Source organism: Anolis sagrei, chromosome 4 (assembly GCF_037176765.1).
Source record: "Anolis sagrei isolate rAnoSag1 chromosome 4, rAnoSag1.mat, whole genome shotgun sequence".
In the NCBI taxonomy this organism is placed as follows: domain Eukaryota; kingdom Metazoa; phylum Chordata; class Lepidosauria; order Squamata; family Dactyloidae; genus Anolis; species Anolis sagrei.
In genome coordinates this window covers 82,674,157-82,699,326 of record NC_090024.1, presented here as the reverse complement: position 1 = coordinate 82,699,326, position 25,170 = coordinate 82,674,157, and the positions used below count along the sequence as shown (strand labels likewise).

Below are 25,170 nucleotides of genomic sequence, written 5' to 3'. Positions count from 1 at the left end.
GATATGCATGACTTTCATTCTCCCCAGTGTTATCCTCATAACAAAGTAGGTCAGATTGAAAGAGAGTGACTGAGCCACGATCACCCAGGGAATTTCCTGGCTCAATGGAACTTGAACTTGGATCTGCCAAGTCCCAGTTCAGTACTCTAATCACTACACTACACCGGGTCTCATATTAATATTTTATCACTCTGTTATTGAAAAAAGCCCACAGTGAAACACTGCAAGGACTATGTTCTTCATGCCTGCCATTTGGTCCTTAAACTTCTACATGCCAGGGAGGATAATATTTGGGGAGTTGTGACCAAAGTCATCATGGCAGTGACAGGAGAAATGTAGCAGTGCTGCAACATTGGGGCAAGATGTCCAGAGGTCACCTTGAGGCAGGGAAAGGCTGGTAGCTACCAGAGTATAGTATTGTTCTTTCCATTCCAAGTCCCAAATGCAATACCATAACAATTATGACTGTCTGCTTCCATCTGTTCACTTAAAAGCTAGCTGGGGAAATACAGTCCTCAGAAGTTGAGAGACCAGAAAGAAAGATGCATTTAGATTTAAGTGGAGCAAGGCTTGGAAGGGTTATTAATTGATTTATCTCACAAGACTGAGAGCTTGAATTCTTTTCCGAGAAAAAGGTAGTACAAGGAAGCTTCTGGACCTATTATCTTTAATCAGAAGTTTCATTTTCTGAAAACTTAGGTTTAAGCATTTGCTTCAAAATATGAGTAGGGAGAATTGGAGTGAGCTCAGAGAAATTATTGAAGGATGCCAGGCGGAAGCAAAATAATGCAAACCAGAAGAATAATGGGCTTCCCACCTTCACCTAAGGAAGGTGCACCCTGCCCTTCAAGACTCTTTGCCTTTGAACATGTAGCAAGAGTCTGTCTTCAGGGAAAATATCTGTATATGTGTTTGCTGAACTGGCCTGCCCAATAGATGCCAGTGACAAGATTTTGTGAACCTGTACTTCAGAGAGGTGTAAGCCACTTGTCAGTGAGTCCCTGAGCCTGGCAAGAATGATTCTGAAGTCCATAGTCCTTAATTGTAAGTCACTCTAGTACTTTGCTCCCAGAGTTGTCCAACTGTCTCAGAACCTTTGTTTGACTGCTGTTGGTCCTTGATTTGGTTGCCTGGTTCATTGAAGTCCGTTGAGTCCTTGTCAAGCCTTGTTGAGGTACCACAGACCTAGTTTCTTGAGGTAGGAACCAGGCCTGCAGCACCTCAATAATTTCTGCCCTGATATCGCTGCACTGGGTTATCAGGTAGCCAGCCAAGAGTTGTCCAACAAGTCTATCTTGACCTCTCCTGAGACACTATATCTTGGTGGCATTTGGGGTGATGTCCTACTTGAGTCTGGCATCTGTAGTAGAACACTCCTGGTATAGAAACCAATGTCCTGGTTCTCAGACTCCTGTAGGTCCCTCGTTTCCTCAACTAGACTTCCTCCATTTTTTTTCTGTTCTTTTATGTCTCCCTGGTCTCTTCCCATAAGTAGCTGTACCCGAGGTGTCCGGAAACCTGACATCTCCACTGTGACCTTCTTTGGAGCCGAAGGTGATCTGAATTACCTTAATACATACAGTGACAGTGGTCATGATTACATTACATAAACCTCAGTTCCAAAAAACAAGAAGAAAACTCCAGTGCTTAAACTACTCTTTCTTAAACATGCTGACAGTTTGCATGTACAGAAGTGGAAGTGAGAGAACAAATTATTGTGACTTCACATACAACATGGAATGCAACTTCATATTGTTTTCTGGCATGTTGGTGTGTAAAATAGTTTATATTTTGAATAGCATGGTGCAAATTGGAATCCAATGTGGGTTTCATATATTTATCTGCAGTCAATTGTGGTACATTGCAGCTTGCCACAGACAACTGTTTGAAATGTGTGTTTAATTCATGAGGTATGTGGCTTGTACGTAAGAACCTCTCTTCCAGAACATCGGGGGGGGGGGGGGGGGGGGGACTAAGTAGCTGAAAGCTGCATTTAGCAGTTGGCTGTTTCCTGAAGGAAGAGTTGATTTCAGTTGAATGTTACTGCAGTCTATCTAAATTGATCCTATTATGTCCCTAATTCTTGTGCATCCATCCCTAATTTAGTTGGTTGCCCTTTTCTTGTTAGACTTTATAAACAATATCATGCAGGTTTATGAGGTAAGAAGTCCTCCAGTGTTTAGTGGAGTGGAATGCCAAGATTGCAGCCTAAGCTGGTGGAATAGAAAATAGGGAAAAATTAAAACATTATCTTCTTCCAGTATCTACAGTGGCTGTAATCCAAAGATCTTGAGTAGCTTCAGCAGGTTATGGCTTCCCGAGATGAGCAAATGTATAAAAAAAACTAGCAAAATTATCTATAGGAAATGAACTTTCACAGATGAGACTCTAGTGCATCTGAAAAAGTAGACTTCTGTTTTGCTGTGCACATGCTACTATGCACCAATCAGCTTTTACGATATTGTAAGTCCTTTAATATTATAAAATGTGAGGATGAGGCAGGTTGGAAAAAGTCTTAAATGCCACTACTTTACTCCTATTTTGTATGAGTATCTCATATTCTGAATACATTCCCTGTGAATCAATATTGATGAGTCAAATAATCTTATCTCTAAAGCAGTGGTTCCCAACCTTTTTTTGAACAGGGACCACTTGAACAGGGACCATTTTGATCAGTGACCACTCTCCAACATTAGTACTAAAAGGGTTATGAATCAGTTTTTGGTCAATTTTGGTTTCGTTATTTGGGATGCTGATTCAGAAAATTGTATTGTATAGACCACATCAGCTCTCGTTTCTGATACAGAACATATGTAATCCAGTAGTCACCATCTGCTCGTACACAGAAAGCCATATTTAATAATCCTAGAACTGATTAGTGGGTAGTCAGCCTCTCCTAACCCTAACCCTTCCCTACATCCCCGTTGCCTTGGCACTATAAGAGGGTTTTGCAAGACCAGTCACTCTTGTTGCCATGTGTTTTTGAGGCAACGGTGTAGTAATGGTGAGGCCACAGACCATATTTTTGTTCATGCAGACCACTGGCGGTCCACGAACAACAGGTTGGGAACTATTGCTCTATATGTACTTGGGATAAACAGGCATATGGCATTAGATACATTTGGTTGGAAGCAAGCTGAGTGATGTCTAATTTTCTTGCAAAAGGTACCATCCAGACCAGCAAACCTATTGGACTAGTGATAGTTGCATGGTGTGAAAGTTGATTTTGTATCTGAGGTTCTTTTCATAACATTTGATTCATTAAACAATTGAGTGTCTTACCTGAATACAAATTGGAACCCACAGGCAGATTTTTCTGATGAAAAAAAAATACAAATATATTTTTATGCCCAAAAATTGTGGACAGATGTTTAAAAAAAAGAGTTTAGGTGGTTTTACATGGACACACTATCCTGGGTTCGATCCGGAGTGTTGAATTCAGGATTGGGGGTTGGGATGATTGGGCAGCTGTGGAGGTGGGAAGGATTCCTGACAACCCATAGACACTGAACCCATTTTGGTTATTGTTCCCCTCCTATTTTCATCATAGTTGTGGCCACTGGGCCACAACTACTGCCCATGTCTCGTCTGGATGTTGGCAGGGGTGCCAGAGCCAGAGTGATGTTGCGAGGACAGAGAGATAATTACCCCCTCCTTTCCTTTTCCATTAACTGATTGCTCTTGCTCCCTCGCCAACTATGGCATGTCATAGCCTGCCCAATGACCACCATTGTAATGAGAACAGGAATGGGATGGTGAATGCCATTCCATGTCCTTGGGTTTCCCAAACAGGTGGAATACGTGATGACCATGGAAAGAATTGTAGCCAGTTCTGTCTTGGCACCAGCCCAGCTGCTTAGGTGAACCCAAGTTAAGAGCTGATTCATCCCTTTGGGATAAAGAGTCAGTAGGTGTACTCTTTAACTCACAAACAAACCTGAGTATTAAAACATAGTTTAGCTGTTTCGTGGACATTTACAAAAACAACCAAGTAGAATAATACACGTTATCAAAAGGAAAAAATGTCTTTGCTGCTTTTAATGTTTTAAAGTTTTAATGTTTTTAACTATTATAATTATTGGTGGTTTGTATTTTATTATGTGGCATCGAATTGTTGCCAACTGGAAGCCACCCTGAGCCCCCCCCCCCCCAGGGGGGTTGAGAAGGGCGTGATACAAGTGTTTGAAATAAATCTATATAAATAAAAATGTAATGTTCGTTTGTGGGATTAACAGAACTCAAAAACCACTGGACGTATTGACACCAAAATTGGACAAAAGACACCTAACCCAATGTATGTCCTTCACTCAAAAAAATGATTTTGTCATTTGGGAGTTGTAGTTGCTGGGATTTATAGTTAACCTACAATCAAAGAGCATCCTGAACCCCACCAACAATAAAATTGAATCAAACTTGGCACACAGTTCTCCCATGACCAACAGAAAATACTGGAAGGGTTTGTTGGGCAGTGTCCTTTGGTTTTGGAGTTGTAGTTTACCTACATCCATAGATATACCCAAATGTGAACACTGGTAGAGTTTGGGGAAAATAGAATTTTGACATTCTGGAGTTGTAGTTGCTGGGATTTATAGTTAACCTACAATCAAAGAGCATTCTGAACCCCACCAACAATAGAATTGAACCAAACTTGGCACACAGTTCTCCCATGACCATCAGAAAATACTGGAAGGGTGTGGCGGGCAGTGTCCTTGGTTTTGGAGTTGTAGTTCACCTACATCCAGAGATCCCTGTGGACTCAAACAATGATGGATCTGGACCAAACTCTACACGAATACTCAATATGTCCAAATGTGAACACTGGTAGAGTTTGGGGAAAATAGAATCTTGACATTCGGGAGTTGTAGTTGCTGGGATTTATAGTTCACCTACAATCACAGAGCATTCTGAATCCCACCAACGATAGAATTGGGCCAAACCTCCCACACAGAACCCCCATGTGGGCCACAGCTACGCGTGGCAGGGGACAGCTAGTAAATAATAAATAAATAAATAAGTAAACTTGTGCTTTTGAATCTGTAAACTTTTAAACAACCAGGAATCATTGTAATTTTAAAAAACTGTATCCGTACAGAAGTGTTTTTTTAGTACGATTACTGAATTTTTGGGGAGGGAAGGAGGGGGTGCTTTTTGAGCAGTGAATGCTTTTTCAGTCTATGCTATTACACACAGCTTGAAGTTTCCCATCCCTTCAAATCCTCCTGTCTTTGTGCATGAAGACGTGTGCACGCCTTTCCAGGATGAAGGAAACAAAACAACAACAGCAGCAACAACGAGAAATGTGCTCCTGCCTCTTTAAGGGAACAATTACACCGGGAGGGGTGGAAGTAATGTTTTGACTGCTGGCATTTGTGGCCTCTTGGCAGTGTTTCATATTCATTTGCTTGCGTAAGAGGTGGACCGTCTTTACTGTAGCTACTGTTGCCATGGAGAGATAGCGGGGGAGGATTCCTAGGATCCCTAAGCTTGCAAGAGATTACGTCTGAGCATTGCTCCCTGAATAGCACATGATGTGGCGGGGCAATTCAGGTGCATTGTGGCACCGATAATGGGGGATGACCTGTCAGCTGTCGGGTAATGTGACTGTTTCCAATGCTCTCTAATGGTCATAGACTACAAGAGGAGCAATAAAGCAGCGTGTAGGAGCCTGTTACAAAGAAGGCTAGGTATATATGTCTATATATTTGGTGCTGCATTTTAAACAATGTCGTGTTCCCTCTTTGGATCTAAAGAAGTTTTCAAAAGGACTAAGATCATGAAAGGGAGAATCTATGTATCTTGTTGTGGTTAAAGATTGGGGGTCACATGACCCAACTTTAAATATGCAAATTTCGATTAATATTCTTCTGCCTTGTAAGGAGGATATCTTTTGACAATTGGCTATAGCGATAACACTGTGGTGATATTTAAGCAGAGATGAATCGGTATTTATGTGGTGGCTGTTAGTAAACACTGTCTCAGTGCAACGAGTGCTGTGTCAGGCATGAGGATTATTTTTTAAAAAGCATGAATGGAAGAAATGGCAAAAATAGGCTTTCTCCGTTTTGGTAAGTTCTTTTGGTCATTTCTTTTAAAAATAATAATAATAATCTGTTATTTACTCTGGTCTTTGTTGTCAATCAAAGCAAGAATAGCTCTTGCTAATCAGATCTCTTTAAAGCTCTGGGATCTTTCGTTGTGAATTATCCTGCCTTCAAAATTATTATCAGATTTGAGGAATCAATTCTTTACCTCTGAGCTTTTTTTTCTTTAGTAGGTGTCTAAAATGATTTGTAAAACAATCTTGAGAACTGCTACGTGTTGATAATTAGTCGAGGAAATTTTCAAATTTGTTCTGGCCTTTATCAAGGTTCATCAGTTCTTTCTAGTTGGAACTTGGTTGTGATTTAGACATGACATCTGGAAGACAGAGTATAAATAAATACCAAATATTAAAATAAATTTACAGTAGCCAGACAAGAAATAAAACAAATTTGTCTTCTACTTAGAAGGCATTTCATAATAAATAAATAAATAAATAAATAAATTTTACCTGTTCGTTAATTTACTTTTCCTTCTGTGCTATTGAAATGATAGGTTAAGTATGTAACCCGGAAATTATTTTGCATTTAGAACATTATTTGTAGGTTTACTACAATTTTTAAGAGATAATGTGTAATGTGAATATGATTTTGTGGGAATGTATGGTGGAAAATAATTTTTCATGTAAATACTCATTAATAGGACTTGATTGTACTAAAATGCTCTGTGAAATAGTTGTTGTTTAGTTTTGCATTTAGAACGGTATTTGTTCCTTCACTACAAATTTTAAGAGATCATGTGTAAAGTGAATGTGAATTTGTGGGAATGTATGGTGGAAATTAATCAATTTTATGTAAATGCTCATTAATAGGACTTGATTGTACTAAAATGCTCTGTGCAATGGTTGTTGTTTAGCATAGTCCTTATAGAGGGAACTTTTTATGCTGTATTTGGAAAATAAATACTTGGATCTGTGTAGTGTACAATCAGTACACGGAACGAGGGTAAGAAGTATTGAATTGTGAAATAGCCTCACTAAAATGCATACGATTTTATGAATAAAGAGGTAATAAATACAAAACAACAGTTTAATAAATTAAAAATAACAGAACCCAAACAATTTCAAAGTTAACCCTACTTTTGGATTTGATATTTCAGCTATATGTTTTATGGGTTTTTGTTTTTTTTTAAAAGAAATAAGTATTCACAAAAATGAGCATATGTGGCTTACAGGGTCTGATTTATTGCAGTCGTATTATGCAATATCTCTTAAGCTGGTTAGTGTGATAAAGGAGGAAGAAATGATGGAATCTCATCCTAAAATAGTTGGAGGCTATAAATAGGTAATAGTGCTTATAGCCAAAAATATGTTGCTGTTTGTAATCGGAAATGTTCTATAAGATTATCTCATAATATTAATACGACTTTCTGTCTGTGTACGTGTAAGATGAGCATTACCTTTGCATGTATGTCTAGAAACATAATGTCTTTAAAATGATGCATTTTGGTTTATGTTTAAAAGTGAATCTTCCAAAAGTAAAGTTTTCTGCAGCGTATGCACACAATTTTCTCACTATAATGCGTACAAAGGACATGGGATTTTATAATATTAGCTTTTCTTGGAATGCATTTTTTTGGTAAGTATTTTGACTGGATATTAGCTAGGGTAATGGGGCTTATTTGGCAAATGGATCAAAATCAAGATTGCGTTACTTGACCTTAAAATTATTTTTGGCCGCATTAGGCGTATGCTGCTGAAAGCAAAGAATGAATTGTTTGTTTGACAGCGACCTTTGACAGTGTAGGATTTCAGTAAATACTTCCTGTGGAAAGGAAGCAATGCATGACACATCTACTGATTTAGTTCCAAAGTTCCTCTGAAGCTTAATGGATTTGTGAATGGCCTCATCCATAGTATATTATGTATTTTAACTAGGTAGTACTGCAAATCTGATTGGGATTTCTTAGCCAATTGTGAGAACATCTAAGAGGACATGTCAGAATTCTAAATTGTTTTGTTGTATCCAAATGGTTATATATAGGCTAATACCTGTGAAAGATTAACAGAGGGAATTTCCTTGCTAACAGCTTAGAACTAAGTGAGTCTGGGTAATGCTTCTAGCGCTGTGGGTCATAGGCTGGACTTCTGTGTGTCACCCAAATCTTCCTTTTCCCCTCGTGCCAGGACATTTCCTGTCCTCTGCTAATTATTTAATCTCATGTACGTATCTTGGTTCTGGAAAGAAGCTTGAAATCTCAATACTGCATTCCTAGTCCTTATTTTGTAGTGTGTTTTGTTGTAATCAGAATATATACAAGAGTACAAAAAATAAAAACCTGTTGGACATCTTATTTGAAATCTATTTATGAGATTGAAAGACAATCCTGTTAGCAGCCCCATTGGCCTTCTACCGAGTAGAAATGGAGTATCCCTTATCCGAAATCCTTGCAACCAAAAGTGTGATAGGGTGGAGGTTTTTTGGGATTTTGGAATACACGTATTTGCATTTATGTATATAATGAGACATCAAACCCAAAATTCATGTGTGTTTCATACATACATTATACACATCTCTTGAAGGTGATTTTATGCAATATTTAAAATATTTTTGTTGATTGATACAAAGTTTGTGTACATTGAACCATCAGAAAGCAAAGGTGTCACACTATCTCAGCCACTTGTGTGGACAATTTTGGATTCTGAAATTCTGGATAAGGAGTGCTCAACCTCCTCTGGAATTTGCCAGTTTGTTGTGTTGCACAACCCTGAATTAAAGAGACACATACCCACATGCATCTGCCTTTTGCCCACACTACATATTTAAGAACCTGTCAGGATGACAGTGGGCTGTCTATGCCCACTGTTTTGGAGGCCTGCACTAAGCTCACCAAAAGAAAAATCTAGGGAGAATCAAATTGATAAACAACTTGACTTGTGCTCTATTAGAGTAAAACAAACTATGGCTATCAAAATGATCACTGAGTGGCACTGAATGGAGAATAAAGATAAAACTCTTAATCCAGTTATAGCACAGCCTGGGAAGAGTTGAAGAGCATGTTACACTTTTACTTGGCATCTGTTCGTGTCATCCTACATGAAGCATTAAGTCAAGGTGTTTCTCAGGAGTACCTTATCACTGGGGGAAACCATTGACCTAATTTTTAGCAGTCAAGGAGCTTACACATTGATGGTGAGAGATCAGCATTATAAATTAGATGACTATTCCAGGGATCACACTTTAATCTTATTATAATTTTGACAAATTTGAATAGCATCTAAGCTATATAGCAAATGAATGGCAAGACAAGATGTCTTTTTCCTGGCATGAAACTAGATTAATTTTATGCCACCTTTGCCACTTCAGATTGCAGGTTTTGTTTTCCTTTTCTGTTTTCTATTTCTGTTCAGAAATAGTATTGTTATTTTTCCTGTATGCATCCTTGCATATCAGTTCAAATTATTGTGGCATTTCAGGGTAGCCAGACACAGAACTGTGTGCTGTGGTCTCTGGTACTTGGGTTCTCCTTTTCCCTTTATGTTCCTCCATTCCTTTTTTTGTCCAAGATATTGTATTCACATGTCCCTGCGTGTGTATATTCATCTTTAAACCATGGGATTTTATTATCTTAATATGAAAGTATTTAATGGTCATCTCAGTGCAGACATTGATTAAGGAATACTAATTTTAGGCTCTGCGATGAGATGCGCAATATTGCTGGTACTTTAAATAACAAAGCTGTCCTTAAAATTGCAGTCAAAAATAATGTGTACATATTTCTCACACCTTGTCTTCTGTTCCAGTAACTCAAGAAGATTTCTGGTATGCTCCTTAAAATATCATAGAAGCTCTCTCTCATTTCTTTCCTTTCTGTTTCAGATATCAGTTTAAATGTTTTGGTCTCCTGTGCTGCATAAACCAAGAGCGGCAACCACATTGTAGATTGAGTTCAGACATCACCTTTCCACTCCCCAAAACTAGAACAGTTCATGAATTATTTTAAGACCTTATTGCCCTTACCTCACCCGTCTTTGGCTTTTACCACAGTTTACCTAATATTTATTGCCTTTAGTCTACCTAATACAGTTTTTCCTCGCTACTTCACGGTTTACTTACTGTGGACTCACTGTTTCGCAATGCTTGGGAACACTGTACGCCATGGCAGCAAGAGGCCCCGATGGCGACCAGGAGGAGGAAGGTAAAGAGGGCAAGGGGGTGGCTCTTCCTCCCCCCCCCCCTTGCCCTCTTTACCTTCATCTTCCTTCGCATGGTCACTGCTGGGACTTCTAGTTGCCGCTTGGCAACAAGAGGTCCCAGCAGCGACCAGGAGGAGGAAGGTAAAGAGGGCGAGGGGGTGGCTCTTCCTCCCTCCTCACCCTCTTTACCTTCCTCTTCCTCCTCATGGTCGCCGCCGGGGCCTCTTGCTACTGCTTGGACCCCGCTGCCTCCTAGGCCCAGGCGGCGATGAGGAGGAGGAAGAGGAGGGTGAGGAGGGAAGGGGAGGGATGTCCCTATTTCACTGTTTTTCACTTGTTGCGGATGGTCCTGGAAGGTAACCCCTGCAATAAGTGAGAGAACAGTGTACTTGAATTTAGATCATTCACTTGACCTTGTGTTGGCTGGAAAACTTTAAGTGTTCTTAGAGGAAACAGATTAGTTGTTTCCATTTCAGCCTAATTTCACACCAGAGTATTGGCACTAAGGTGGCCTTAATTGCCCTTGATGGGTGATCTAGTCTGAGGAAAACCTGGGAAGGGCTTCTGAATTGATTTTCCTTAATCTCTTGGTGACAGTGTTTGATACCATTGATCATAGTATCCTGCTGTACTATGGATGTAGGAGGCAGTGCCTTACAGTGATTCTACTTCTGTCTACAGGCAGTTTCCCAAATAATAGCAATGAGAGATTTCTGTTCTGCTTCATCACTAATACGTTGTAGTTTGCTGCAAGATTGGATCTTAGCCCTCGTTTTCTTCAGCGTTTCCAGTACAACCCCAATATCCATGGTGGATATGTTGCCTGGCTTTGTGTGAACTCGTGAAACAGCAGGATTAAGTGAAACTTATTGAAATGAAGGACTTCCAGTGCTGGAGGACCTAGCCAGGAGAGGACATTTGGATATTTTATTTATCCAGATGTGGATAAATGAAACTACTGGTTGCTTCGATGTGAGAGTTGTACTATATATAAAGCTGCTAGGTGAGGTTATTAGGAGCTATGGAGCTGGGTATGCAGATGACTTTCAGCTTAATTTCTCCTTGGGTCAACCGGAACTGTGCAGTTGCTGGCCCAGTGCCTGGATTCTGTAATGATTTGGACGAGGGCCAGTAAACTGAAAGTGAATCTTTATAAGATGAAACCTCTGTGGATAGGTAGCTATCAGGGCCAGGTGTAGGTAAACAGTCTCGCCATTTTATCAAGATTCAGCTTCAACCATTAGTGTGCCCCCAAACTCATCACAGGGGCCAGGATGAGAAACCTACCGGAACAGGTTTGAGGTAGCATGAAGAGCTAGAGCAGTAGAGATTGAAGAGAGGTTCCATTCTGCTTCTTCTACAGCATCAACACCACACAGGTTTGTGTGCCTTCAAGTCACCTGTCAACTTGAATTTCATAGTTTTCTTAGGCAAAGAATACTTAGAGGTGGATTTTCCAGTTCCTTCTCTGAAATATAGCCCACAACACCTGTATTCTTTGGTAGTCTTCCATCTAAGTACAAACCAGAGTTGACTCTACTTCTAAGGTCAGATAGGATTTGGTGTCTTTATTTCATCCAATGTCTATGTATTCAGCTTAATGTGAATTAAGAAATCGTCAAAGTAGAATTATATCTAGATCCTAAAGTTGCTAGTCTCAGCTAGAGTAGAATCAAGGAATTATGTGCTGAATGATAAGTCAATACTTCCATCAGTTCTATACAACCAGTCCCCAAGTTACAAACAAGATAGGTTCTGTAGGTCTGTACTTAAGTTGAATGTGTTTGTAAGTCAAACAGGTACACTTTTTTAGTGTAACTCCAGCCAACTATACATACATACATACATATATATATATATATAGAGAGAGAGAGAGAGAGAGAGAGAGAGAGAGAGAGCGCTTTGGATATCATAGGGGAGGGTTAACATCCCTGTGGTGTTTATTTTGCTGTCTGTGTCCCTGTTCAGAAGATTTCACCGCACTTTCTGTCCTTCAGTTTTTTTTAAATTGCTTTTTGTGGAAAAATGGATTGGTGGTAAAGCTTCAGTTGAGACACCATTTCCACATGAAAACTCCTTCAGGAGTGTATTTCCCTTCCAAGGGGTAGATTTCTCTCACTTCCTGTTGTCTCATCTCTGTTCTTAACTATGAGTAATTTGTAAGTCTGATGTTTGTAACTCGAGGACTGTCTGTATATTAAAGGGATGTACCTATTTGGAACTAGCTGTTGTATTTGCATGAAAGGGGTTAGTAGACTTTACGTGCTGTATTTCATACTGTACAAATTGAGCATCCCTTATTCAGAATTCTGAAATCTGAAATTGTCCACATGCATAACGTATACTGTGATATCTTTGCTTTCTAATGGTTCAGTGTACAGAAACATTATGTCACAAGCAAAATTATTTAATATATTGTATTAAATTACCTTCAGGCTATGTACATAAGGTGTATATGAAAAATAAATGCATTTCATGTTTCTACTTGGATCTAATATGCGTACACAGATGTTCCAAAATCCAAAACTCTTCTGGTCCCAAACATTTCAGATAAAGTATATTCAATCTTTATCCCTCATTCATTTATACATTAATAATTTTATGAACTGTGCCCATAAGCAATATTTCAATATTGTAACATCTGTCTGAATATGCCTTGGTTTGTGTGACTGTCTTTTACTAGACTGTTATTGGTGATTGTAGAAAATCAGAGATCCTTTGTAAAGCTTTTGAGACCTTAATATCACCTCCTAACAAAATACAGTCTGTCAAGTTTTTACTAGCAGTTTGTATATTCTGGACCAGGGATGAGAGATTGTGAAGAATGAGATGGCTATAATGGCTAGGACAGTATTATTTATGTTATAAAGCCATTAGAAACACCTGTTTGAATAAAGTGTTATTACTGAAGATATGCTGTGTCAGATACAGTAGCCTTAAGATAAAGATGGCATTCTGTAAGTCAGTAATTCTTTTGATCATGTTTGATGGCTTCTGGCTATTGAATACATATTTCAAATCATATAGCAGCTTTAGTGGCTATATATACTATAGTATGAAAGGGTTATTTTTCTTTTTAAAACTACCATCTCATATCACTGACTGAAATCAAACATCCCATTCTATTTGGCTTAGCAATTTTGCTTGGAGCTTTATATCCTCCATATTTTTACTCTTTTGCATGTTAGTGCTTCGTTTAGGCTCAAATTGAAATAGTAAAACCTCTAAGGGATATGGAAAACTTCTCACTTGAGTGCTAAAGAAATCACACAGAGCATATCCCATTCTCTAGAGGTTTCACTCAGGTTTTGATCAAACTTAGGCATCAAAGATACCAGCAACTTCAGTCTATTCACTTAAGGAGTTGTTTATAGCTTTATTGTCATGTAATCCCAGGTAATTGATTGGGAATTTCTATTATTTTTTAGTCTTTTGGAACAAATAACAAGAAGCGATGTTTTTCTGATGTGGTTTGAGTCCCACTAGGATCTTGATAGAGACAAGAAATCATTTCTTCTGCCCCAAACTTTCCTAGAAGTTAGAATGTAGGAGCCAAGTTTGCTAACCTTTTCCCTGCAGTGATCTCCCAGTAACAAGATTATCAAAGGACTGAGGCCACTTCTTAATTTGGGCAATCTTAATCCTCAAGGCTGACATATTTCCTGTTTCTCTGTTGCATCAGTTCATCTCATCTATTTTTGGTGTTAGCTTTATTTATAATTTTGTTGTGAAGTATTGAAAGCCATTGTTTGACTTTTCTCATAGAAAATCAGATTATAAAAGTCAAAATTAATATAAATGTTCTTTCAAAAGATGGTTGTTAGATAATATTGCTATAACCAGTTTCTTAAGGTAATACAGTACTTTGTTTCTCTTCAATTGCTACAGTTCCAAGATTTACTGTTTCTAACGCGGCTAAAAGAGTGCCTTAGGCTGCCATGCACCAAATTTTGCAGTTCTACTGATTTCAGAAGTCCTGGGGTTTTATTGGAAGAGTACTCTCCACAACTCTGAGAATTATACCCAGTATCAATCAATCTTCATCTCCCACTACATTGTGTGCATTCTTTAAAAGCTCCATGGTCCAGCTGTATTGAAAAGTTAAACCGCTATAACATTTAGTGGTGTGAAGATTGTATAAAATGCTCTCCCCATGGACAGTTTGATTATAATGTGGTGCAGGTCTTCCCTTGGTATATTAAAATAAGAACAATTTCTGGCTTCTTGTAAGACTTAACTTTGATTGTGTTTCTATCTTCTTTCATGAACCAACATTTTATCATAGTTTTAGCAAGATGACGGTAGTGTGAAAATCCTTTCTATACCTCATACAGTGAGAAAATTAAGCTCAATCCATCAGGGCTATCAAGCAGGGGATAACTCTTTTGGATTAATTGTCATTTGCTTACCAGTTTTCCAACCCTGCCTTACTTATATACAGTAGAGTTTTGCTTACCCAATCTAAACTAGCCGGCAGAATGTTGGATAAGCAAAAATGTTGGATAATAAGGAGGGATTAAGGAAAAGCCTATTAAACATCAAATTATGTTACGATTTTACAAATTAAACACCAAAACATAATGTTTTACAACAAATCAACAGGAAATCAGTGCAGTACATGGTAACGTTATGTAGTAATTACTGTATTGACAAATTTAGTACCAAAACAGACAAGGGTGGTCTCTTTCTCCCACCCTGGACTGCGTTGGATGATGCAGAATGTTGGATGAATAAAAGTTGGATAAGCGAGACTTTTCTATACTGCAATTTCAGCATGCAGCCCTAAAACTGGGAAAGCAGTGTTATAACTGTGGTCTCAGTCTTGGAAAACTTTGCTTTAGATGTTGAGTAGCTTAAAATTATGAAAAGGGAGAACTGCTAGGCCAGAATTAAAAGAGCCAGCATGATGTGTAAGGGTTTGAGTGTTGGACTATACATGATGTGTAAGGGTTTGAGTGTTGTATGTTAGATGTGTTGTATTAGCCCCTGATCTATACAAAGCTGACTCCTAGTGGTAAGCCTAAGATGGTACAGTTCATTTGTTTCTTTGACCAGGTCAGCTTTTGATACCTTCTTTAATGTCTGTGCTGTACAAAATTATAGCCTTGAAATCCTCGTTTTAGAGAAATTTGTTATCACTCTTCAAATTATTAAACATCTGTTTTTCTTTGTCTTTAAAGTAACATATAGTACATTTTATTTAGGACTGGTTATGGCACTCCGTTTAAAATGTAGAATTATTTCTGTTTCACCTTCACTTTTGTTCAGTGAATATGACTGGAGAACAAGTTGGTACACAAAACAACACATTATTATCAAGAAACCAGACATTATTCCTTGAAATATTAGCACATCATTAGAAGAAACTATAACTGGAGAAACAAATGTGAAAAAAACTTTAGAGTCTAGCCGTTCAGAAATATAATTCAGTGCTTTTAGTTTAAGTGCATACACAATTTAATGCCTTTAATGCATTATCATTACAACTGGAATATTGTAGTAGTTTTTATTAGCTTTATTATTATTGAGATTTATAATCATTTTAATTTTCTTTATTCAGAACATTTTTTCATCTATTTAGACTCAATTGCATGTACCAGTTAGGATAAAGGAGGAGAAAAGGAGACACTCAGACAACATAAAGACAAATCTTCATTTTTGAATAGACGTGGTTTCAGGTTATACCTGGTCTGTCAGTCTGTTACTATGGCTATGTTGTCTTTTGGCTCTGAATGAAGAAGCAATAGCCTGAAAATACATTGAAAAAACTCCTGTGTGTCTTGACAGTCTGAGAGTTTCAAGATATTCTTGAAGCACCATCTGTTTGGTCCCATCTGTTTCCTCACATCCTATAACTTCTCCTGTGACAAATAATTAGAATTATGATGCTATACATTCACTGTGTAGGTTCTCATGATCAAACATGTAAGGAAAGGAAGAAAGAAGATATGACCAGTAATGTAACCCCCTGCATATTTGATTATAGTATCACGATTTTGACCCATTTGTCCTCCACTTGTTGGACTACAGCTCCCATAATTTCTTCTGATTGACCAAGAAGGCTGGAGTTACTGAGAGCTGTAGTCCAAAATATCCGGAAGGTCAAAGTTTTCTTTATATCTGACCTGTTGGTAATGATGGTGTCCTTTGAAATGAGAAAGCTTGCCATTGTGCTCATGCCTGTTGACTCTTTTCAGTGCTGCATATTGCCTGGCAAAAGATCAGCACAGTATCAAATACCTCATTTACCTTTATTTATGTACAGATGTGTATTTCGACCAGTGGTTCTCAACCTATGGATCCCCAGGTGTTTTAGCCTACAACTCCCAGAAATTCCAGCCAGTTTGCCAGCTGTTAGGATTTCTGGGAGTTGAAAGCTATATATATATGGATGGAGGGATGCACAGGTTAAGAACCACTGATTTAGACTGATAGTCTGTTCAGATTTTTTAAACATTTTGTATTTTGAAAGAATGGAGAAGGTCACAGAAGCAGAGCTTTGTTCTATACATGGTCCAAAATTGATATTGCCTTTTGTAAGCAATATGCAGAGCATTGGGATGATTTTTGATAAAATTCTTGCCTGGAAGAGGTTGCACCTTGTTTGCCATTATGAATGTAGCCTCTTTCGCCACAACATGTTAGGTATTTACCTCTTATGAATGTGTTATCTCGGAAGAGCTGCAAAATTAAAACACCTAGAAGTGAATCAATGCAATATGTCATGTAGGTCACCCTCATAGTACTGCATCCCACTGTATCCACAGTTTCTGCATCCACGCCCACAGATTCAGGCAACCACACCTCAGAAGTGTTTTCTTTTTTAAAAAAATCCAGAAATCAAATTTTGATTTGGGCCATTTTATATAAAGGATGCTGTTTTACTACACCAATGGGATTGAGCATTTCATTATCCACAGAGCGTCCTGTAACCAAACCCCAGCAGATACTGATAGCTCACTTTAGCTCAAATCCTACAATAGAGTACTAAAATGTTAGGATTTGAAAAAGGATGAGGCAATGTGGTGGGTTAACTGGATAGAGATGTGTCAGCAGCCTATTGGCTGAGTGTACCCGCAGCTGGGATTCTGATGGGCTGCTGCCTCTGGCTGGCTGCTGAGGCCAACGGTTCTAACTGTCATTCTGCCGTTTGTTCTCTCTTTGGACAGTGAAGAAATTGCTGGCTGTCAACTATCTTAAGGATTGATTATTTTATGGCATGAGGCATATTTCAAAGATTATTTAAAAGGATTATTTTATTCTCTGTTCCCTGCCTGTATTCAAATAAACTGATGTATATATTGTTACCTTTTTTGAACCTCTGAACTAAAGTAAAGGTACTTTTACTTGTTTCTCAAGCCTAAGTGACATTTTATTATACAGCAAGATATACTTTGGTTTAAATACTGTGCTAAAGCTTCTACTTACTCTGCTTATACACATTTACCAACCCTGACATAAAACATGTTCTGTTCCATTATCCAGGTAGATGGTCCATAAAATGGACCATCCTTTTCTGTCTAGGCCCCTTTTGGGCTGTGCCTGGATAATGGAACAGTAGCCTAAAACAAAATCAACAACTGAATAGCAACCACCGAGAGTCACAAAACAGCTGGTTAGCAATATACCCAAGCCAAAATAAGAAGGCAGAACAGAAAAGCCTTCCAACAAAGCAGGAGCCGCGAGGGAGCAAGGTAATGGCTACCTCAACAGAGTGTCTCAAGGCTGAGAAAGCTGTAGGCCTATTTGTCTTGAGCCATTTTTCAATTGGTTACAAAACCCTCAACTGACATACATCCTCCTCGGCAAGGTGAAAAGATGCATGAGCAAAAACATTGCTTTAGTTATCATGGTCGAAAATTAGAAAATGTGCAGCTCCTATTAATGGCCAGCATTTAATAGAGTGTATCTGGTTGGCTTTCTTCTTCAATGTTTCATTGTGCACCTGCAGAAATTCTCAAACATTCTCTAGGTTAGGTAAAGGTTTTTCCCTGACATTAAGTCTAATCGTGTCCGACTCTGGGGGTTGGTGCTCATATCCATTTCTAAGCCAAAGAACCGGCGTTGTCCGTAGACACCTCCAAAGTCATGTGGCCGGCATGACTGCAAGGAGTGCCGTTACTTTCCTGCCGGAGCGGTACCTATTGATCTCACATTTGTATGTTTTTGAACTGCTAAGTTGACAGAAGCTGGGGCTGACAGCGGAAGCTTACACTGCTCCCTGGATTCGAAACTGCAACCTTTCGGTCAACAAGTTTAGCAGCCCAATGGTTTAACCCACTGCGCCACCGGGGGCTCCCATTCTCTAGACCAATGGTCATCAACCTGTGGGTCCCCAGATGTTTTGGCCTTCAACTTCCAGAAATCCTAACAGTTGGTAAACTGGCTGGGATTTCTGGGAGTTGTAGGCCAAAACACCTGGGGACTCACAGGTTGAGAACCACTGCTCTAGAGAGTTAGCTCTATGTATGGTTGTGATATGGCAGAGGCAAGTTATTTGTCTTCTTGAAGAAGGTTGACCTGACTTATTATTATTATATCTGACCTGCACGCTAGTTGATTTAACCCTGATATATGGCCCATCCCCCCCCCCTTTTCCAGGATCCATCCAGACGTTCCGCTCCTTTACTATGATTTAGGGAAGAGGACAGAGTTTGGAAATTGTCTTAAATGTGATGTCAGTTTTAATAATGATAAACCCTTGTATAACTTATATGTATATCATATAAAGCAGGACCCCGTTCAGATTAGAATAATCAGTGCTGCTGAGTCACATGGAATAAATGAAAAATTAGTTCAGAACATTTTCCTATTCGGGTTAGTTATTCCAGAATGTTCCACCTCTTAGCAAACATAGTTTATGAACTGTGTAAATTACAGTCAGTCTTCCATATCCACAAACTTTGCATCTGTTAATTTCAACATCCACAGCTTGAAAATACCCCCCTCCCCCCCAAAAAAATCTAAAAAAACCAAGTCTTGATTTCGCCATTTTATATAAGAGATACAATTTGAAACCTTACTTAACCTTCTTCATTGGACACTGTTTTGGGTTAAGTTCAGCAGTTCAAAGCAGTTTCAAATATGTACTCTTGTTGTGCACATGGCTATACCAAGTAGCTTGTGTAATTTATATCCAAGAAAGGAAGCCCGGCTCTTGCCTTCAGGAAACATGAAATAATCACACTCTTCTTATCTGACACAAGAGAGAGAACCAAACCGTTGGGTATGCCACATGTTGCACTTTGGGTTGGGTCCCTTGTGCTGTTGGCTTTCATTACTTTATAAGACTACTAGTGTATATACCTAGCGTAGTCCGGGTTTACATTTTTTTATGATTCTTTCTTTTCTTCCTCTCTTTTACTCATATACCTTGTCCCCTCTCTTTTCTACCTTTTTTTCCCTTTCTTTTCCTCATACACCTTCCCTTTTCTTTCTTTTGGTCATTTGTTCATTGACTCATTCTTTCCTTTGTCTTACCTTCTTTTTCTTTCTTCCTTTCCTTTTACATCCCCTTTCTCCCATCCTTTATTTTGTTTTGTTTTGTTTTGTTTCCTTCCCTTCCCTTCTCTTCCCTTTCCCTTTTTCTTCCCTTCTCCTTTCCCTTATCCTTCCCCTTCCCCTCCCTTTCCTCCCCTTCCTTTATCTTCCTTTTCCCCTTCCCCTAACCCTAACCCTTCCCTCACACCTTCACCTTTTCTTTTGCCTTTCTTCATCCAGCCATTTCTGGAGTCCATCAAGCCATGTAGCAGCCTTTTGGTGCAAACAAACCTTTGTACGTACCTAGGTACTTTGATATATATGTGTGTGAGAGAGCGAGGGGGGGGGGAAACGTGGGTCGTGGGTGGGATATGTATGGCTGTGCTTTGAATATTTGGCACTAGCTGACCTGTAATCAATTTAGGATATTTGCTTAGTAGAAAGCTTGAGAAAACTAGGTTACAGCTTATACTGTATGTGTTATGCTATACAAGTGCTATGTACCTATGTGAAATAGTTGATGTTGTTTGGACAGGTGGAGCCCAGGTAATGGAGTCCTAAGACTAGAACTAAGAAAATTGTTCATCCCACAAGTTCCCTCTTTATAGATTAAGCTAGCAGCATACAGTGGCCCAGCAGGAAGAAACATATCAACCCTTGTTTGCTTGCAGACAATTAATATTCCCATTCAAATGTAATTTCCCCCCTCCCAGCGCTGCAGAGTTTTTATTTTGGTCTGGTATCTGTTATTTTCTGAATAAGTAAGAGCAAACGAGAATACTTGGGATGGGCTGGTTTTTCAGTAGCCATTATAGTCATTTCTGATATATAGGGGACTTTAAATCAGACATAGATAAAACTGTTCCATTCATCTGCTGTGTGCACTGTTGGTGATATCAAAATGCTGTGGGCATCAATAATTGAAGCATGTTTTCCTTTTGCTGGAGATTTCAGATTGGAGCAGCTAGGTGTGGGGGCGGATTTGATTATCTCATATTATATTTTACACATTTCCTTTGTAGGCTGTCTCTGTCTTTGTTGTTCATAAACCATTTTTGCAAGTATTCATTATTAAAATCAAAACATTCAACAGTGTTCTTGCCTCATACCGTGATATTAAACATAGCCTAAATTGAGGTTGGGATTCATGCAGTCCTCCAGTGTTGTGGGACTTAATGTCCCAGCAACATATCCTTATCAGCATATCCAGGAACACTGAGGAATGTAATCCAACAACATCTGGAGAGCCACATGATTCCCACCCTACTCTGATTGCATAAAAATCATGTATTTCTATAAAGACCAGAAATTGGAAGAATTAGATCATTAATATGGCTTGATGTTTATGACACGCAGCTAGAAAATACTGCAGGGGATACTGGGAAACTGCATTGGACTGTAGCCTTAAATCAAATGCTGGTTCATATCAGAATGGGATCCATAGAATGGCCTTGAGCAAGTCTTCCTCGGTCTCAATAAAGTGATTGGAAAATTATAGCAACCTGTGTCTATGGTTGTCATGGGGATGAGTTGAGTTGAAATAGCAACCGTTAAGCAGCTGGAAAATCAAACAATGAGGAATGATACAGCTCCAGTTTTGAAAGTGATTACTGAGCAATGTAGATACTTTAAACTTTTTATTGGTCTTCATTTTAAGCTTTTCTAAAGCAGATGCTGCAACCTTTGTTAATCTTAATATTGGAGTGTATTTGATCCTGGTATTTCCCATACATTTGTGGGAGTGAATTTCACTCACTTGTATATGATCAACCTGAATTCTCTATTGTGTATTAGATAAACCATATAAACTGTGTGTCTTATTGCAGCGGTTTCCAAACCTTTTTGGTCATGAAATTCTCGAGAAGCTATTTGCCTAACTTCCCTTAAACATTGGGAACTCACGAAGTTTTTTGTTATTTCATCTACTCCTATTGCCTGGGTGTTTTGTATAATGTACAAGGGTTATCCAGAAAGTAAGGTTACAAGGCACGTAGCTCTCGCAGGGAATTTTTGCAAGGAAAGTTGATATGTTGTGGGAAGCCAGCTGAAGTGAACGAGCAGTGCCAGTCATCAGTAGCTCATCAACTGGCGTTGTAGTGAAGGTTAGAGATGAGTGTCCTCATTCCATTTGCCACCAAGTGTGTTTGAGTTTGTATTATTTGAGAACACAGAAATCCTGGAGCACTCTTAACAACCACCAGAGAAGCCACTGAAATCCACAAGCATGTGGACAATTTCAACAGAAAGGAAGAAACCATGAAAATGAACAAAATCTGGCTACCAATAATAAAAAAACCCTAAAATTATAACAGTAAATAATAAACAAAACTCAAACACAGGAGATCTGCAGAAAAGAAACAATCAGGAACACCTAATCACCTCTCAACATAGGAATTTCCAAGGCAATAACAAGCCATACCTAAAACTGTCAGACCATCAAATGCTAATCAAGGTGGCCAATTGAAACATTCACACCTAGCTCTAACAGACAAGATTTCTTTTTCCCTCCCTGGATCTTCCACAGATATATAAACCCAATGTTCCTAGTTTCCCACAAACCTCACAATCTCTGAAGATGCTTGCCACAGATGCAGGTGAAACGTCAGGAGGGAATGTTTCTAGAACATGGCCATACAGCCTAAAATCCTACAACAGCCCACTGCTTTATTAGCTCTGTAGACACTCCCCAATTGTTTTTTGATTCAGGCCTAAGATTCAGTTAGATAAATGCTATGTCAAAGTTGCTCAATGTTATTCGTAAATGAATACTTCCATTTTGAGTTCCAGTGGGAAATGTTTGAGATAAATATGGAAAACTGAGAGTCTTTTGAGCAGTTGGAGAAGTTGGAAGCCAAAGAGTGGAGGACTGTTGAGAAATGACGTGACCATATTAAAGTGGAAAAAACAGTGCTGTAAAATGTTTACCATTTTGAAGTCAAAATTAGAAAATTATGGAAATATATAAGTAGGATGTAAGCAAACAAAAGTGAAAGGGTCTTGATGACTTATATATTAAATTACTTTCAATACTAAATCAGTAGATGTTTTCAGTGAACGCATGGCCAATAGTTATGGTGGTGCCATGCCTGAAAATGGAATATTGGCAAATCTTTATCTTGGCAAATGTTTAAATCGATATCTTAATGTCTAGAAGTCATTCATGGCACTGTCACAATAAAAGGAGCTGAAAGAAGAAAATGGGGAGGTGGGAAGGCTAAGAGGGAGGATTTGAATGTACGTCAAACTGCACTGAAATGTGTATGTGTATTTTTAAGTCTTATGCACTGGAAGTAGAGTGTAGGAGGTGTTGCATTTATGGTCATAATAGTATTGGTCAATTTTTCTCCCAAATACATTTACAGGAGCTTTTAAATATGAGTTTTGGCTTCTTTTGTTTGAAGTAGAGTGGAGGAAGGATATTAATTTAAACATTGAATTTTTCAAACAGATAACACTGTTACTGTGTTATGAATGATTTTATTTTAATTGTATATTGTTTGCTGTATTTTTTGTTTTATGTAATTAATCATGTTATAGTTTGTGTTTTGATTTCATTTATTGTATTGTGTTGCTAGGCTTGGCCTCATGTAAGCTGCCCCGAGTCCCCATTGGGGAGATGGTGGCGGGGGTATAAAGAAAGATTATTATTATTGTTAATACCTTGTTTATCATCTTGTCATGTGATGCAGAGTCAGATTGTAAGGACTCTGAAATTCTGAAAGAATTCATTTTTAGGACAAAGTTTTTGAAGTTGTTTCAGAATGATCTCAACCCTATTGAACATCTCCTTTATTTTGTTACACTGTGAACTTCAACATCCTCTCAAGGGACCCCTTCATTCCACTTCATAGATGAATGTCAGTGACTCTCCTTTAAAACATAACTGCTGCCTTCTGGATTTTCATTATAGCCCTTTTCTCAAGGCCATTCTTAAGCCCTGGGTTATTTTCAGATTCAGATTTGAAATAACAGGTAAAACCAGTAATGTTTTCTTGCATTTCTTTTCTGTCTTTTTAGTACCATGGTGTGTGTTTTCAGTATAAACATACCGTAAGCTTTCAGAATAGGATGATCTTCGAGTGAGCAGGCTTTGCATTGTATGTGAAGACAGTAACTGTTAATGAATATTAAGACTTTTTGAACAAATGAATGTTCAAGCACTCAGAAAAAGCAATAACATTTTAATGTTAAAAGTATTTTTTTCTAGTTCTTATATCTTTTGTGTTTTTCTCCTTAGATAAAATTGAAGAAGCACAAAAAGAACTTAATGAAAGTGAAGATCCACAAAAAGGTATGTTTACTTTCCGTCCTCTTTTCTCTTACATCCCAATTTCTAGCAGCTTTGTGCTTAACTATGCATAAGGCTATCTTGATATGACAGTATTGTTATGATATAGGAAATGTTCCTTTGTTAACTAGAAAGGGTGCTAAATACTCAGGACTGGTTCTCACTTTGAGTTTTGTTGCCCAGATCTGAATATAAAACACACATGCTTTCCTTTACATGTAAAAGCATTGCAAATATCTATGATTCCTTATTCCAACATAAATATTGCAGGCTAAGGTAGTCAGAGAACACTGTTTTGGAGGAAAATAGCAAGATGTTTTGACCAAGAACTTGCAGTTTTAGATAAGTGAAATCTACTGGCATCTTAAGAATGGACGACCAGATTTAGGATCTTGCCAGATACATACATAGTGGAAGAATATAAATAGCATAAATGGTAATAAATTTAATTTACATTATTTTGTGTCTTGATTTGTGGGGTTGGGGGAATAGTGCACTAGCCAAAAAGGATTCTATACTGATTGCTGACCGTAAATAAAGATTTGGTTTGATAGCCATAAGGGGAAAGTTTTCAGGACAACAGATATAACTTGAATCAGGCTATGTATGACTTCTTATAAAGGAAGTCATATCACAAATGTAGAGATATTCTATTCAAGTGTGAGGCATAAGAATGGCCCAGCGCTTGCCCATAATTTAGTAATGACTCTATCACACCTCATCATTTCTACCTTTCTCAGACCATTCCATCATTTTCACTTGACTAAAGGCAATGCTGTCAAACTGAGGCAATGCTGTCAAACTGAGACCCCAAAGTTGCTCCTTGTCTGCTTACTGTCACCAGATTTAGATGGTACTTGTACCACACCTTTCCTCGAGAGCTTTGCAGGGAGTTCTGGTTGACTACTATAAGAAACAGGATTCTACACTGATGGATCTTTAGTTTGATACATTAGATCTTTTCTTCTTGGAATTAAAGGACCAGAAATGCAATTGCGACAGTTATAATTGTAGAAGTGTCTTGAGGCTGGGCAAACGAACATCAGTGGGGAAGCTTCACATTTGGAGGTCTTTATTTTTAAACTTGCCAGATTATATCAAAAATCTTGGGCCTCTTTCCCATTACGCAATTATACTGCTATGATTCCATGGTAACATACTTTGGAAT

The 25,170-nt window shown here is 38.4% G+C and overlaps 1 protein-coding gene across 6 annotated transcripts in view; it reads left to right on the top strand.

Moving 5' to 3' along the window:
• Nucleotides 1-25,170, top strand: part of HIVEP1 (HIVEP zinc finger 1) — a 122,010-nt gene that overhangs the window by 59,968 nt on the left and 36,872 nt on the right. For 3 of the 6 annotated variants that reach the window (XM_060774817.2, XM_060774818.2, XM_060774816.2), the window contains exon 3: nucleotides 23,952-24,005. In XM_060774817.2, the coding sequence (XP_060630800.2) occupies nucleotides 23,952-24,005 (54 nt within the window). The other 3 variants (XM_060774822.2, XM_060774815.2, XM_060774820.2) reach the window with 3 other exon arrangements.